This window comes from Kryptolebias marmoratus, linkage group LG24, assembly GCF_001649575.2.
Source record: "Kryptolebias marmoratus isolate JLee-2015 linkage group LG24, ASM164957v2, whole genome shotgun sequence".
Taxonomy (NCBI): Eukaryota; Metazoa; Chordata; class Actinopteri; order Cyprinodontiformes; family Rivulidae; genus Kryptolebias; species Kryptolebias marmoratus.
Genome location: NC_051453.1, coordinates 12419823 through 12434955, shown reverse-complemented (window position 1 = coordinate 12434955; position 15133 = coordinate 12419823). Strand labels below are relative to the sequence as shown.

At 43.6% G+C, this 15133-nt stretch overlaps 1 protein-coding gene across 6 annotated transcripts in view; it reads left to right on the top strand.

Annotated features, from left to right (window-relative positions):
• The first annotated feature begins 13201 nt into the window (after window positions 1-13201).
• Window positions 13202-15133, top strand: part of tle2a (TLE family member 2, transcriptional corepressor a) — a 43022-nt gene continuing 41090 nt past the window's right edge. For 3 of the 6 annotated variants that reach the window (XM_025003978.2, XM_017407157.3, XM_017407156.3), the window contains exon 1: window positions 13230-13839. In XM_025003978.2, coding sequence (XP_024859746.1) covers window positions 13816-13839 — 24 coding nt within the window. In that variant the 5' untranslated portion in view covers window positions 13230-13815. Of the gene's footprint in view, window positions 13840-15133 lie in introns of all 6 variants that reach the window. The other 3 variants (XM_017407155.3, XM_017407153.3, XM_037974296.1) reach the window with 2 other exon arrangements.

The following is a 15133-nucleotide window of genomic DNA, read 5'->3' as shown; positions in this document are numbered from 1 at the left end:
TTTAACTGCCATCTTTCTCTTGAAAAGAAGCATTTTATTGTATAAATAATCAAAGAAGGATTAGACGGCAATTGAAAGAAAGAAGTGTTTGATTTGTTTTTTGAAATGAAAATGTTTCTGTTCACTTCTACAAAGCTGGAAATGCCAGCTCTGTTGATGTTTTTGTGCAATCACCTTTGCTTGCCACTACGAGCCACAAATACTGTATCTACAAACGAGTCCTGTTTGGTGAAGGATGTGTGTGTGTGTGTGTGTGCGCTTTTATTTTGATGTTTGTAACGTCACCTGTGCGGTGTGCTTTGCCCGTGCTTTCGTCGGACGCCTTAGCAGAACTGTTGTAATAATGAGGCGAAGGCGTTATACCCGCCTGGCTTTTTGAAGCTAAAAACTGTTACTTTCGGGCATAATTTCAAAACTGCTATGTCACTTTTTCTCCTTTTTTGTGCGGATTGTATGGAAGTTATTTGTGCTGTGCTTGTCTGAATCGGACCCCTTGGCGGATTAACAGAAGATCAGACAGACCACTAACCTGACAGGCTAGGGCTTAGATTTAGAGGTAGGCATAAAGACCGGGAGAGTCTCACCTGGTAGTGATCATCGGAGCCCTGAAGCTGAGCTGGGATTCCAACTATAACGTGGGGGGTGGGGGGACACACGCATGTGATCCCATAAAACACGGACCTTCAGGACTTCTCCACATTTAACGCACATATAACTCAAGGTGAAACAGCTGAAACTGGTTGGAGTGTCGTGTTCTGCGCTCTCCTGTTTCTAACCTTTTTAAATCTTCTGTGTGACGGACTGACAGCACAAATGTGGATGATTATGTTGAAATACTACGGTGTTTGATTCTCTTCCAGCTCAATAGAATCCAAGGTTTTTAACTGGTGTTATTTGTTTTTTTGTGCGTATATATGTGTGTGTATGTGTGAGTGAGTGTTTTAAGAAATGTAGTACCTTTTAAGTAAGTTTTTTTTTTGTTCAAAGATTTTTAAATAAAGATCTAATTTACACTTGAATGTGTCGTTTTGTTAAACTATATAGTCTATCTAACTGAACTTTGGGGTGAAATTGTACAAGGATAAAAAAACGATTGCATGATCACGTTTTTTTGTTTTTTGTTTTTTTTTATTGCAAGTAAATTTTCTTTGCAGTAACGCAACAAGTCAAACTGTCAACAGACTTGTTATGCCAAGATCTACCATGCACCTGTGGTTTTACTCATTTATCTAAAAATATTTAAATGTATCATCCAAAGTAACAGGAAATGACCCGCTGACTCTTAAAGGATAGTTTACAGAAAGATGTCCTTAGTTGCAAAGGGTTTTCACTCTAGTATTTAAATAATATAGAGAAAAGAACAGATTATCACAAAAATTCAAGTTAAATGGTCGCAACGCGCCACAGAGACAAAATCTAACTTTAAGAATATGTGGGTTGACGTCTCCTGCCGTTCTCTGTAAGATTTATTGTTTCACCTGTAGAAACAAACTGACAAGCTCCTGATTTATGACATGATTTTTCTTGCGCATTAAATGATCCCTTGCAACAAGATTAATTAAAACCAAGTGCTGAAGGTTTAGTTTGGGTAAGTCCAGGTTTCCACCAGCTGCAGAAAGGCACGAGCCGCGAAAATAAACGTGCGTATTTATAGCGAAATAAACACTGGATCCTTTGGGACGTTTGTGGGAGTTTTGTTGGCGGCAGTTTTGAAAACCACTGTCATCCCTCATTTCAAACAATATTACTCACTGGCATTTTGTGAAAGTCCTGTGTATGTGGGGCTATTTTTTAACATTATGTCAAAACAAGAGGGAATGGAAAACATTAAGGTATTTTATTTACATGAATATTTGGCTGTTCGGCTTCTGCTGCTGCTGGATGATTTACAATATGTGAGTTCATAGCTGTGTCATTAATCTCTTCAAAGAACCATGATATACCTCTACTGTATATTCAGTGCCTATTACCCACAGGACCTAAACAAAAATGTGCCTCATTGCATCACAAAATATGGTTGCTATGGTAACTGAGCTGTTTCTTCACCATGACAGACTGGAGCAACACCCTTGTTAGTGCTGAAAAGACCCTGATCTGTCAATCCATCTCCTGCTGCATCCCACCGTAACTCGTGAACAATACTCCCAAATCCTTGAACTCCTCTACTTGAGGCAGGGATTCATCCCCAACCTGGACTGAGCTTTCAACTCTTTTTTTTTTTTTTTTTTTAGTTGAGAATCATGACTTCAGACTTTGATTGACGCTCGGCTGCGAATCGCCCCAGAGCGTGCTGAAGGTCGGGATCCAAAGGAAACAGGAAAACCCACATCAGCCGCTAAAAGCAGAGACAAGACCCTTTAGGTTCCCAAACCAGGCTCCCTCTTTTCTACAACTGAGATCCTGTCCATGAACACCACAAACGGGATCGGAAACCAGGGACAGCCCTGGTTAGATGGCCCTTAGAAGTGACCCCAGTGCCTCATTCACCCCACACAGAATGCTTTAAGGGTGTTTGGGGCCTTCTTCAGATCTGCAAAACACACGTAGACTGGAGAGTCAAACTCCCCCTTAACAGCTCCTCCAGGGTCCCTTCCAATACAGCAAAGAAGTGTGATCCCTTGATAGTAGGGACACACTTTCTGGCCCTCTGGCTGTCCCGTCCCTCCATGCAACCCTGAAAAGGCGTGCCGCTCGTCATCGCTCCGCAGCATCCAGGGACTGTAGCATCTGCGTCTGTAATGCCCTGTGTAAAACCTCATCCCCAGAACGTGCATGTTAGGTTAACTGGTGATTCTATTCAGATTGTTTTTTATGACAGTAGTTTTGGCGTCCCATCGCTGTAAAGGAAGCCAAAGAGCGCAAAGCTTTTAAACCAGTGGCACGTCAAATCTGCAGACGGTATAAAACGTATAAAAAGCAACATTTCTTTAAAGCCATCTCAGAAAGCTATCAGGATGGATTTCTGTGAATGGCTTTAAGAAGTGGCTCCTAAAATGAGTGGTTTCGAACAAAACCTCAAAACGACAGAAACGACTCGCTTGCCAGTATGTTGACGCTGTGGTACGTTTTATACTCATCCATTCAGCCCGCTTTGGTCCATGGTCCTGTGGTCGATGGTCCTATGTGGTTTCAAACTGGAATTTCAGGACAGGAAACAGGATTGTTTTCTTCTCCCTCTGCATTATCGGAGCTTGGTCATTCTGGCATGGTGTCTGGCTGAAAAGTTTTCAATTAAGAAAAGAGTTAAAGGAAATGGCTTGAGGTGCCTCTTGTATTTGGGATCTTATAAAGAATTAGTCAAAGGCTAATGCCCGTTAAACTACTGGTGCTCAGCTGGACCACAAAAACAAGACAGGAGGCAAACAGCAGTGAGGAAAGGAACCGTGGAGCTGAACGGGTGCATGATTGGAAGTAGATGAATGAGAGGAATGATAGCTCTGGTTCTTTCCCTTGTGAATAAAGCTCTCCTGCGAGTTCCACTGAGCTGGAACTGTTTACACCAGATTTTCGGCACATGAAGGGGGAAGTCTGGATTCAGTTAGTGCTTACAGTCTTACACCCACTTTGAGCAGGTGGTCACTTCTGCAGCCCAAGAGTCTGCTGTCACCCAAGACTCTGCATCTCCGAAAATATTATTTTATCTGTAACAGATGAGCTGCGGAGACAGTTTTCCATACCGCAGGGTTTGTTTTATCAAACGCAACCTGCGCCTTTGTTTTGCACATCAGAATATTTTGACAATTATTCCTTTTTTTTCCCCCCTTCTCCAGCATTGATTCAGATGAAGACGCTTCGGTTGCTTTCTCATGCTGGAGGCCAGCAGAGACATTTTTAGCTTGGCGCTGTGTTCTAGCAATTAAAATGCCTTCAGAAATGAGCAGCTAGTCTCTGTTGTTTTTCTCTTCCAGGCAGCAAGTCTTCCTGCATCAAAGCCAAAAGTGATGCTTCTGCAAAGAGGCGCCCTAATTAACCCCTGTTCTGATCTATAAACACCAGTCATGCTCACACAGGCACATATTATTAATGCGGGTTCACAGACCTGTGTCACAGACTTCTATAAATTAAAATAACACAGGAAAATGGCGGGCTCTTTTTATGTTTTGTTTTTTTTGTTATCATAATTAAACCCAAAGGATTTACAGTAATCTGAGGAGCTGTCTGCTCTGGCCCTAAAATGTTACAGTAATTATTTTATGATCAAAAGTGTAGCGTGTGCTGTGAAGCCCTGTGAGACTCAATGTGTTAAACTCTGCCTTAGAATGAGGCAGATGTTCCTGTTTTTGTTACAAATCGACAACAGCAAGCAACCGTACGTCCCCAATTCCTAAACAAAAGTTGGGACGTTGTGTAAAATGTGAATAAAAACAGAACGCCATCATTTCCAAAGATCATAAACTCATATTTTTTTTGCAATAGAACATGGTAAACATGTTGTATAAAATGTTTAAATTAAGAAATTGTACCACTTATTGTAAAAAAAAAAACAAGACGGGGCAAAAAAAAAGCTGTAAACAACAAGGGAAAATCTCACTTTGGTGTTTGCACTATTTCCTCTCCCAGTCGCAGTTAGCTTATGAGGAATTTGCCCCAGTTTTTCCAGTCTAGAAGTTCTGCTTTGTCCTTCAGTAATCCCAGACTTACTTTGTGATGCTAGAATCAGTATTTTAAAAATCTGTTGCAGTATTTATTACACTTCAAGTTGTATTTGCATTTTATAAAATCCTTCTAAATACCATATTATAGTAAATGGCTTGCACTTGTATAGCGCTTTATCTAGTCCCAGGCTAGTCCCAAACCACTTCATACTACAATCATTCATCATTCATGGTGGTAAGCTACGTTGTAGCCACAGCTGCCCTGGGGGCGGGCTGACAGAAGTGAGGCTGCCATCACACAGGCGCCACCGAGCCCTCTGACCACCACCACTAGGCACGGCGGGTGAAGTGTCTTGCCCAAGGACACAACGGCTGAGACTGCCAGAGCGGGGGCTTGGTCCGGCAACCCTCCGGTTACAGGACGAACCCTTACCTCCTGAGCCACTGCCGCCAAGTATGTCCATAATGTTGAGGACTAAAGTTCTAACTAAAGTTCAGACAAGACTAAGTTTCACTGACCAGAGATCCATCATATTTAGTCAGTAAGTCCTGTAAAGTCGATGTGTCACAGACGCTTGATAGAAAAAAAAAAACTAGTGAGAAGGTATCCACAGCTCTCTGACATTCAGCTTCTAGCCTCCAGTCTCTTAGAACCTGCATGTTGTCTTGGACAGTAGTTCTGTGCTCGGGGGGGGCCCAGTTGCAGGGGCCTTTCTGGATAATGGCACGTTTCTCTCGGGCAGAGCAGGGAGCGACTGCAGAAGCAGCATGTCTGGCCCCTTGTCATCCTCACCACCAGTGACCCCGGTGAGGGATTTATATATTTATGCATTCACACGCACATTCTTCTTGCCATAGAACCTTGCGATGTTAAAGATTTATGGGCGAGGGGGGAAACATGTCCCACTTGGGAAGCAGTTGTGACACAGAGAGGTAAATAAACATCAGGTATGCAGCTGTGAGCCATTCGTGACGGGGCTTTTGTAGAGAAAAACAGGCCAAGGTTTTGTAACCACTGCGCACATGAATTCATGTTATTAATTCCCATTAAAAATAATCAGGGAAAGTACAGCTGGGTTTCTGTGTCATACGTTTATGCAGGAAATATGGCATGATTACACACAGTGGCATACTGTAGCGCGTGCATCCAAAGAGTCGTGCAGAGACCACCCATCTCACCTGCCAAAAGGTGCCGTGTGGCGTTTGAGTATCCAGATTTAGATTGCTCAGAGTTATGTGCTATCTTTTGGAGGCTGGGAGTAAATATGGGCCTAATATGACGCGTGTGTGGATTTAAGCCTGCAGCCAGCTCAACACACACACACAGTCTAAACCCCCTAACTCAGCATTTGCACAGTATCGGGATAGTAATGTTTTAAGTGCCGACATAAATCTGAAATGGCACTTTAAGAACGTTTTGTGTGGAACGCTAACTGAAGGGTCTGACTCGTCACTAAATCTGTTACATGAGCACGCAGTCATCCTCAGCGGGGCTGCAAAGGGCTGTTCATCACACCGAACTCTCCTGCTCACAATATTACTCTGCTGTCATGACAATAAAACATTATTTATGGTTTGCAGGAACTTTTTTTTTTTTTTTTTTTTAAGGATTGTGGAGGTTTTTTCTTCTTCTCACCAACAGAAGCAAAAGGGGATGATATTTTGGCCAGTGTTTGTATATGTGTGTATGCGTGTGTGTGTGTTTGTCTGTACCATTAGCACAATATCTCATAAACCAGAAGACGGATTTCAATGAAACTCAATAAAAGCAGACGGAGAACTTTTTCCATAATCTGACACTCATCTGACCCTCCCTTTTCATCTTCAGGAGTCAAAAATAGATCTTTAACCTTTGACATGTTTGTTTAACACAAGGTTGTTCTCTCTTTTTATTAGTAGTATTTTTTTGTACATCTATGGAGCTGCAGCAGCATCAGAGAAGGACCACAAGGGGAAGTGGGAGGCCTGGATCCCGGATTTGCTTGGTCTGCTCTGGAAAATGCAAGTCGCCTTCCTGTGTCAGAAAGCTGCAGAGCGAGGAGGGATCGCGAAGGAAAGAGGGGAAAATATTAGTGCCGACGCTACTGGCCAAGAACGGGGAAAGGATGGTTCCTATTTGTGCGATTTTGCAGACTTCTGCAGTGAGTAAAGTGCTGGCAAGACTGCGGCTGGAAAAAAAAACCTCACATTTACCTCAATAATAAGAAGGAAAATCCAACTTCTGCTGATCAAACATTTAGAAGGACGCTTGTGTTTTACTTTGATGGTGCAAATATAACATAATATGTTTTTGTACAGCAAAGAAGTGGACAGTATGAGCTCAGAGGCTGCAGTTTGTCTGTTCATTACTGCTCTTCGTTATATAAATAAATACCATGTCTTTGGGCAGACTGTTTTTGTTTTTGAATTATAATAATATGTGTTAGATTATTACTTTGCAAGGTTCAGATCTCTGTCAACGCTGCTTGATCATAATGAATAAAATGCATAAATAGTAAATTATAGAGTTGATATCCTAAAGTGCAACATTTGCATAAAAGCTAAAGCTGATTGAAGGTAGATGAGTAGATAAAAGTTGATCCAACCCCCACATTAATGTGGATTACAGTAAGCCTGCAGTGAAATGGTGACACCTTGTGGAACACGGCACGTAAAATAAGGAGACTTTACACAAGAACATTTTGCAACAGGTCCCAATAACGCATATAAAGGCTTTACTTACTGTGCTTGGTATATTTTGATGCCAGATCATAAGAAATATTTGCTGCATTGTGTATAGTTTGTATTTCACTCACCGGGTTGTTTCCATTTTATCCACCCCTATCAGTATTTGAATACATGAACAAATATAAAGTTGTTTCATCAACAATAAAAATGTAATTTACCTTGCATTTTTGTTTTGGAGTGACAAAAAAAGGATAAACAATACACCAGTAGTCCACAACCCCGACTGAGAACCAAATATTCTAATAACTAAATTACCTCCTCAACAAGTTATTAGGTTCTGAAAAACCCTTTTTATGAACTAATAATTTAAATCAGATCAGTTGAGGCAGAGGGACAGATAAAACATGCAGGACAGTAGCCTCCGAGGTCCAAATTTCAGCAATAACCCCCATACTAAACGTGTGGCATAGACTGTTGTAATATTTCAATTGAACAGCAGGTGGCAGCATAACGCAGAGTTCCACCATGTTGCTCCTGTTTCCTCAAACAGGAACCTCTGAGAACTGAACAATAGGTTGGCCTATATGAGGGATAATATTAGAATTTATTTCAGTTTAAAAGGTGGGGGGGGGGGGGGTTTTTTTCTTTTTTTGTTTGTTTTGTAAATTATGTCATCTGTATCAACTTACAGTAATTTAAACACCAAGGTTGTCCATACATCTGCAGGCTTTCTTATTCATATATGTAACTCACTGTTCTAAAAACTTCTGCTGATCGATCTTATGCTATCTGCCTTGTCTTCCTGCGCATAAAAATTAAATTTACGTATATATTTCCTTTCTTGTGATAAGTGTGCAAACATTTACATTCCCAGCTGAACTGCACTCTCCAGTCTGCCAGCACTCAGGTAAAGTGGAGACCTGCAGCACTGTCTGCACACTTCTCACAGGAGAGCGTCACGCAGCTGTGTGTGTGTGTGTGTGAGCGCGTGCATGCATATGTGTGTGTGTGATGAGTGACAGCGCATGCAGAGTGCTGTCAGTATCATTTGCAAGTCAAAGCTCAGATTTAACCTCGTCGCTCTGCCTTCAGTGTGGATTCGCCGCCTGCATTCAGAACCCACATTTGAAAAGATGCTCATTTCTCACTCAGCCATTAGAAGAAAAGGCAAAACATGAGAAGATGACTGACCTTGTTTGGGAAATTTACCAGCACTTTGCAACATCCCACCGGGAGTTACCTGAGCGAGCACATTTGTTTTTTGTTTTGTTTTTTTTTCACGGTCAAACTGTGTTGGCAGTTTCCATTAGAGACATTTAGAAGATCTTATTCCACCTCATTGCACTGTGACACAAATCACTCCACTCTTCTGTTTAATCAAAATGCCATAAAGAAAGCAGAGGCCTACATTCCACCTTCTTGATTCTGCAACAGGTTTTGACAAAAAAAGAAAAAAAAACATGATTCTATTTTCCAGCAGGACAACGGGGAGGGAAAAAAAAGAAAGAGACTCATAATTGATTGTTTTGGTGTCATGTTCTGCAGTCCAAAGACTGTGGAGGAGACTTCTGAGCAGGAACAACGATGTTCCGCCAAAGCAGAGGAATTCCTGAGATCCCAGATACACATGCCTGTGGGCGTAAATGTGTCAACGCCTGTTTTATGTGAGCGTATGTGTGTCACAGAAGAGGGTATTTATTTGTATTCGCCTGCAAGAAATTGTGTGTCTGTGTGTGTGTCTGTGTGTGTGTGTGTGTGTGTGTGTGTGTGCGTGTGAGCATAGCTGCTGCTGCTGATGTGGGTCATTACCTCTTCTTTCCCCCCAGGGGCCATGCAGCAGGAGAGGACAGAAGGGGAGANGGGGGGGGGATGCCATGGAGGGGTAGTGGAGGATGGGGGATGATAGGGGTGGGTGGGGGAGGAGGGTTATAGACAACGCTGCGGCCTTGTCTTCCCGTCACTCAACCCCAGCCCTGAAAGCATGCTGGGGGGGGAGGCTGGAGAGAGGTGGGCGGGGAGGAGGTGGGGATAAGGTGGAATACCATCAAAGTTTATGACCTGCACCAGAGGAGCACCTCGCTCTGTGATCAACCCCTTTTCCCCCAGAGGATGACATTCTTTTTTAATGTCGGCCTGCTTTCAAATGAAGCTTAAATGTCAGTTTTAACTTCGGATTGCCTCTGCGTCAGGCTGTGATTTGCCTCGTTTTCTCTGGGAATGAGCAGTACCCGAAGAAAAAGTGAGCGGTTTTATTTCAGTGTGTGAGTCAGCGAGGCGTACATTTAAAAGAAAAAAACAAAACAAAAGCAGCTTTTAAATTGCAACAATCAGCGGGCCTTCAGTACGTGCTCATCTGCAGATACAGCTGGTTTTGTCCTCTGTTTTGATGTGGATTATGTTTTAAGGTGGAGGGGTTTGGAAAAAATTAATTCTGCTTTTATTTTGAAGGACTGCTTCTAAAACTTATTCTTATTCATCGACTTTTCTTTCTTCTGTGAATTTGTTCACCATAAAACAAAGTTTGCCTCTTTTGCTCTGAACTGATGTTATGTCATCTAGATTAGGGGTTCCCAAAGCTGGGGTCGGGACCCCACTGTGTGTCGCAAAACATCAAGTTTAGGGTCCTTAGATTATTTCCAGGAATTAGATTAACTTTTAAAATGACTGCTAACATCCTGTTTTTGCCATAGTTATTACAAGAAATTAAAACTCTGGTTCTAAATGAATAAAACTAGTTGAATGCTTGTTGTCATCATGATATTCTGTTTTTGTCCTATAGTAGCAAATGAAAAAAGTCAGGACTACAATTCTCTGCCACTGTTAATTTATGGGTTGGAAGCTGAAAACTTTGGGAACCACTGATCTAAATTTGGCTTTAGGCCGAGAAATACTAGCAGGATAGTAAAAGTGAATGCACAATCCTGTTTAGTTTACCTTCTCTTTAAATACAAATTTTATTTCGTGTTGCTAGATGCTTTCTAGGGAATTTTGGGAACATTTAAAACAGCACGGGGAAAAAAATCCAACACAATAAACAAATAAATCACGAGTCCAAGGTTGCTGCACAGACACCGAGAAAGGCAAATAAAAAGAAAATTAAAAAAGGCAAAAAATATATATATTCCAAGAGAAGGTCGTATTTCTTGTCGTCTATTATTCGTTTTGCAGCTTTTACTTATTAGATTGGACATTTATCTAAAATTTATATCAGAGGCAGGTGAGAGCAACTCAACAATAACGTGAAAATCAAGCCTCTTAAAATGTACAGCATATTTCTTTGTATGAAGCAGAAAAAAGATATGTTTTTGTTTTATACTTCTGTTATATATTGTCCTTTTTCAGTTTCATTCCATGGACTTTCCTTCAAGTGATAACGTGTAAACTTTCTTTGTCTGCTCTGTGATTTTTCATGATTCTAAAAAAAAAATCCCTCATCTTACACATTTGCCTTGGGGTAAATTATTAGTATATGCTCCTATAGCGTTGACAATGGGAGGTGAGTTTTGTTGATTCGAGAAAAATGTTGCCGTAACCACCCTAATGGTGCTGTGTGCGTCCGGCAGACCTTGTCGGATGTCATTGGAGCATCGTTTCGTCTTAATATCAGCCTCATTATCACCTGCAGCCAGAGATGAAAGAATGATAATGTTGTGGTCTGTGTGTGCGCGCACGTGTGTGGGTGTTTAGCAGAATACAGTATCTCATTAACCAGAGGGCGGATTTTAATGAAACGCTCATTGGATGTACCTCTACTGATTACTTTTTCGGAGTCAAACTCGTCTAAAATGACACAAAACTATTTATATCTCAGTCAGTTTTACAGATAGTGAGCAAATGTTTGGTGTGGTAGTAGCTGAGAGTCACTCTCATCACGTGCTCCAAGTGCTAACCCATAATATCACATGAGATCGCTCATACCATCATCCACAAGGTTCGGTTCCTCTTAATGTTTTGCATGCTTGGTGATAATTTCACCACTGAAGGGGGAACCAGTGTCAGGGCAGGTCCTAAATTTTATTTTGCTCTCCAGCTCGTCACGCTTTGAGGCGGGTGGCGCGTGTTTTATTTAGATTTTCAAGCGTTTGATAAAAATGTCCTTCAACAACCTCACCCAAATGAGCTAAAACCCAAAAGTCCTGCAAGCCCTACAACAATTGTTCCCTCTCTTCTTGTAGGACCACTTCGCTCTGAGCTACTGTACTGGATTCAAGCACTGGAGCTCAGCCAAAGTACACACACACATACACACACACCTGACACACTCCTTCATCTGACCTGCCAATAGCAATAATATGTGTCCTTCACTTATCATTTTTCAGAATCTAAATCATCAATGCCCCCCTTCTCCCCCTCCAAACCCTGCATCAGAAGCTCATACATCCTGCAGAGCCCCCCGTCACCACCAGCACCAACACACACACACACAAACATATGACACACACACAACATGAAACACCCCGCTGTGCAGCAGCAGACTGAAAAGCACTGCATTCCTCATGACTTTTTTTTTTCTTCTTCTAATAAATGTGATCCCAGAATCCTGGAGGGAGACCAGCACTGTGCATTAAAATTCATGGGAAAAAAATGGCAATAAAATTTTTCTTTCTCTCCCTCTTCCTCCATTCTTCTCTCTTCCTCCCTTCTCTCGTTTTCATTCCCTCACTTGTCTGCTCAACACACACACGCACACACGCCACTAACACATACACATTTTTTTCATCACCAGTGTGCACTCCCGCTCTCGTTCAATCTCCCAACCCTCCCACTGGCTCGTCTTTCTCAGCATCCCCCCTGCCGTCCTTCATCCTTTATTCTCTTCCTCCTCCCTCCCTCCCCCTCTCTGCTTTTTTCTCCCTCTGTCTCTCTCTCTCTTCCTCTCTCATACACACATATATTCTCACACAAACACACACATACCCATCTATATTTTCCAACTCCACCTCTGGCAGGTTGTGATTTCCACTGTCAGAAATTGCTTTTTCAATATCTCTTTCTCTAATTATGAGCCCAGCTAAAGGGGTCGTGCCACCAGAATACCAATTTTTTCCACCATCTCTGCCTTCTTCTCCTGAATAATGCTCTTTTTTTCTAGAAAGCAACAAAATGCATATTCAATATATAGCCATGCAGGCATTGCATCATTATCACTACAGTGTTTCTGGTTCTGTTTGGCATTTGTTGTGTGTTTAGATGATTCCGGTGTTAATGCATAGACAATGTATCTCCGTGAAGATTAGGAAAATGTGAATTTTCTTAATGCATTACTCGGGTTTGTGGGGAGGGGAGGAAAAAAAAGGTGGGGAAACCACTGATTCTTGATACAGTAACCACACAGTCTTTCTCAATCACTCCATGGCACCCAGGAAAGGGTTAACCTCTCAGAGCGTCGCCTGATTGACAGGTGGAGGACTGGTGCCAGCCGCGCGGCCCAATCAGAAAGCGGTCACTGCGCCCCACGTGGGCCCTCCTCGACGCCCATTGGCGGATTTTTACCAGTGTTTACCGTGCTCCGAGTCCGAGCCCCACGTGGAGATTTCATTCAATTACGGAACAATTCTCCAGAACCTCCTCTTTAGGAAGAATGTTGGACGTTTCGTGCTATTAAAATAATAAAGAATTTAAAAAAAAAAAATGTCCCGTTTGTGCGGACGTGCTTTCAGCTACCTGCTCGCACCTGATAGCGAGGGTTTCCTTTCCAAATATCACCAAGCTATTTGAAGAACAAAAAAGAAAAAGCGTGTGCTGACTATCTTTCTGGGGCTGCTGAGTAACATTTGCAGAGCATAAAATGGGTATGAATTGACGTCTTCTAGCAGCAGTTTTTGGAGTCTCAGAGCTCGGAGGATGTGCTGAAGGTCCCCCCCACCCCCCACCCCTGATGGAGGATGGGAAGCGGGGGGGGGGGAGCAGTGAGGGGAGTATTGTGTGAAAAGAGTGCAGGCCAACGAGGGAGACAAAAGAGGCTGCGGCTGTATTGAGTGTGCTGGTGGTGTGTCCGTCTACGAAGCCACAAGCTAACCGCATCCCCCCCCCTCTTCTTCCTTCTCCTACTCCTCCTCTTTGGCCTTTATGCTACACACGGAGAGAGAGAGAGAGAGAGAGAGAAGAAAAAAAAACAGAAGAGGGAGATAATTCGCGACATTGAAATCTCTGGAAGCGAAGTTGAGGACTTGAGGAAGGAGAGCTGACCGGGTGGGTTTTTCTCCTCCGCGCTCCCCCGTCCTTCACTGCTCGTTCGAGGTGTGTGTGTGTGTGCGCGCGCGCGTCTGCGTGTGTGCGTGTTGTGTGTGTGTGCGGGGCGGTTGGAGAGATATATAACCCAGAACAAAGGAGTCTTGAGCAGGGGAAGGAGCGAGTCGAGACTAGCGTTGCCATTATCCCTGAAACCCGGCCAAATGCCTGTGTGAGCACGACGGCGGTGCCTCGGCTGCTCGTATTTCTCGACGAAGCTTTCCCCGTCCCCAGAAGGAAGGAAGGAAGGAAGGAAGGAAGGAAGGACAAAAACACGCACGGCAAGAGTTTGCGAGAGACACGCAGGAAGTCGGCGGCTACAATGTTTCCCCAGAACCGACCACCGGTAAGAAGGCTAGCTACTCTGCTCCACATTACAGCAGGTTATTGCCTCAGGCGTGTTTACCTTCCACTCCAGGTTGTTGTTTTTTTTAATTATTTTAAACCCGTTTACACCCACTGTGGAGTCATTTTTTCCCCCCTCGGTCTAATGTCTTCCTGAAAACTTCCTTGTCATAATACACATTTCTGTTTTGCATGTGAAGGCCACACTTGTGGGCTTTTTGTGAGGTAAAGTCCAACTTTGCTGCCCCACAAGGCTTTGTGTGTGACTCTCGTGTTCTCGGTGCCCACCACCACCACCAGGTCCGAAAACTTGGGAGCTTCCATCCACCTCCACACTATTGTGCAGTTGACCCAGATGATGAAGTGTGTGTGCTTGCTTGTTTGTTGTAAGAGAGGGGGTGGGAGTGAGTCTTCGTGTATTGTTGACACCCTCTCTTAAATGTCTGCTCAGCTCAGTTAACACTTTAAGAGGGGGGGGGACACACACACGTTGTTTTGCCTTTTGAACCATATTCATTGTGACCCCCCCCCAATCATTTATTGATTTTGTAGATTAAAACTGGATTTTTGCTGGGTTGGGAGCAAAATTTGGCCCCAATTTGCTGTAGGTGGAGAGCTTTTTGAGCAGACTCAAATACATAAACACTGGCCCTCAGACTGTGAGAAGTATCAATTAGGACCTGCTCATTTGCCTAACCCTCTTCTCCACCCCTCAGTCATGCCACGCTGCGCCCCACCCCCCCGGCAGTGTTTTGACATTCTTGCCACTGTATTGAAATCAGATTAGGCACATGGCGAAGCGGGGCGACTCAGGAAAAAGTCACGCTGTTTTGAATTTCTCTAAGTTTTCCGAGCATTTGCATAATGCCCGGACTGCTCCTCCAGTATGCACCTACTTTTGTTTGATAAGAAGATCCTGAGTCCCCCCCCCACCCACACACCACCTCCCCCTCTAACCAAACGCGCAGAAACATTACACGCGTGCACATACACACACCAACAGCTGTGTATGTACAGCTAAGTGCAGGAAGGCAGCACAGGAGGCAGACTGTGGCTCTGTGGTTTGCACTGTAAACCCAATCCCTCTCATCCAGCCTCTCCTCGCTGTGATCTTGTGAGAGCTCCAAAACCACATCTTAATGTATGGGCAGGCAACCCCCGGGGCGAGAGTGGCCGACTTGCGGCGGGCCATGGGGTTGGGACGCTGTGACCGTGCGTTTCGTTTCAGCTCGCCGCCTGAGATCTCGGCGAGGCACGCCAGTCGTTTCGGAGTCCCCCCCCCCCCCCCCCCCCCC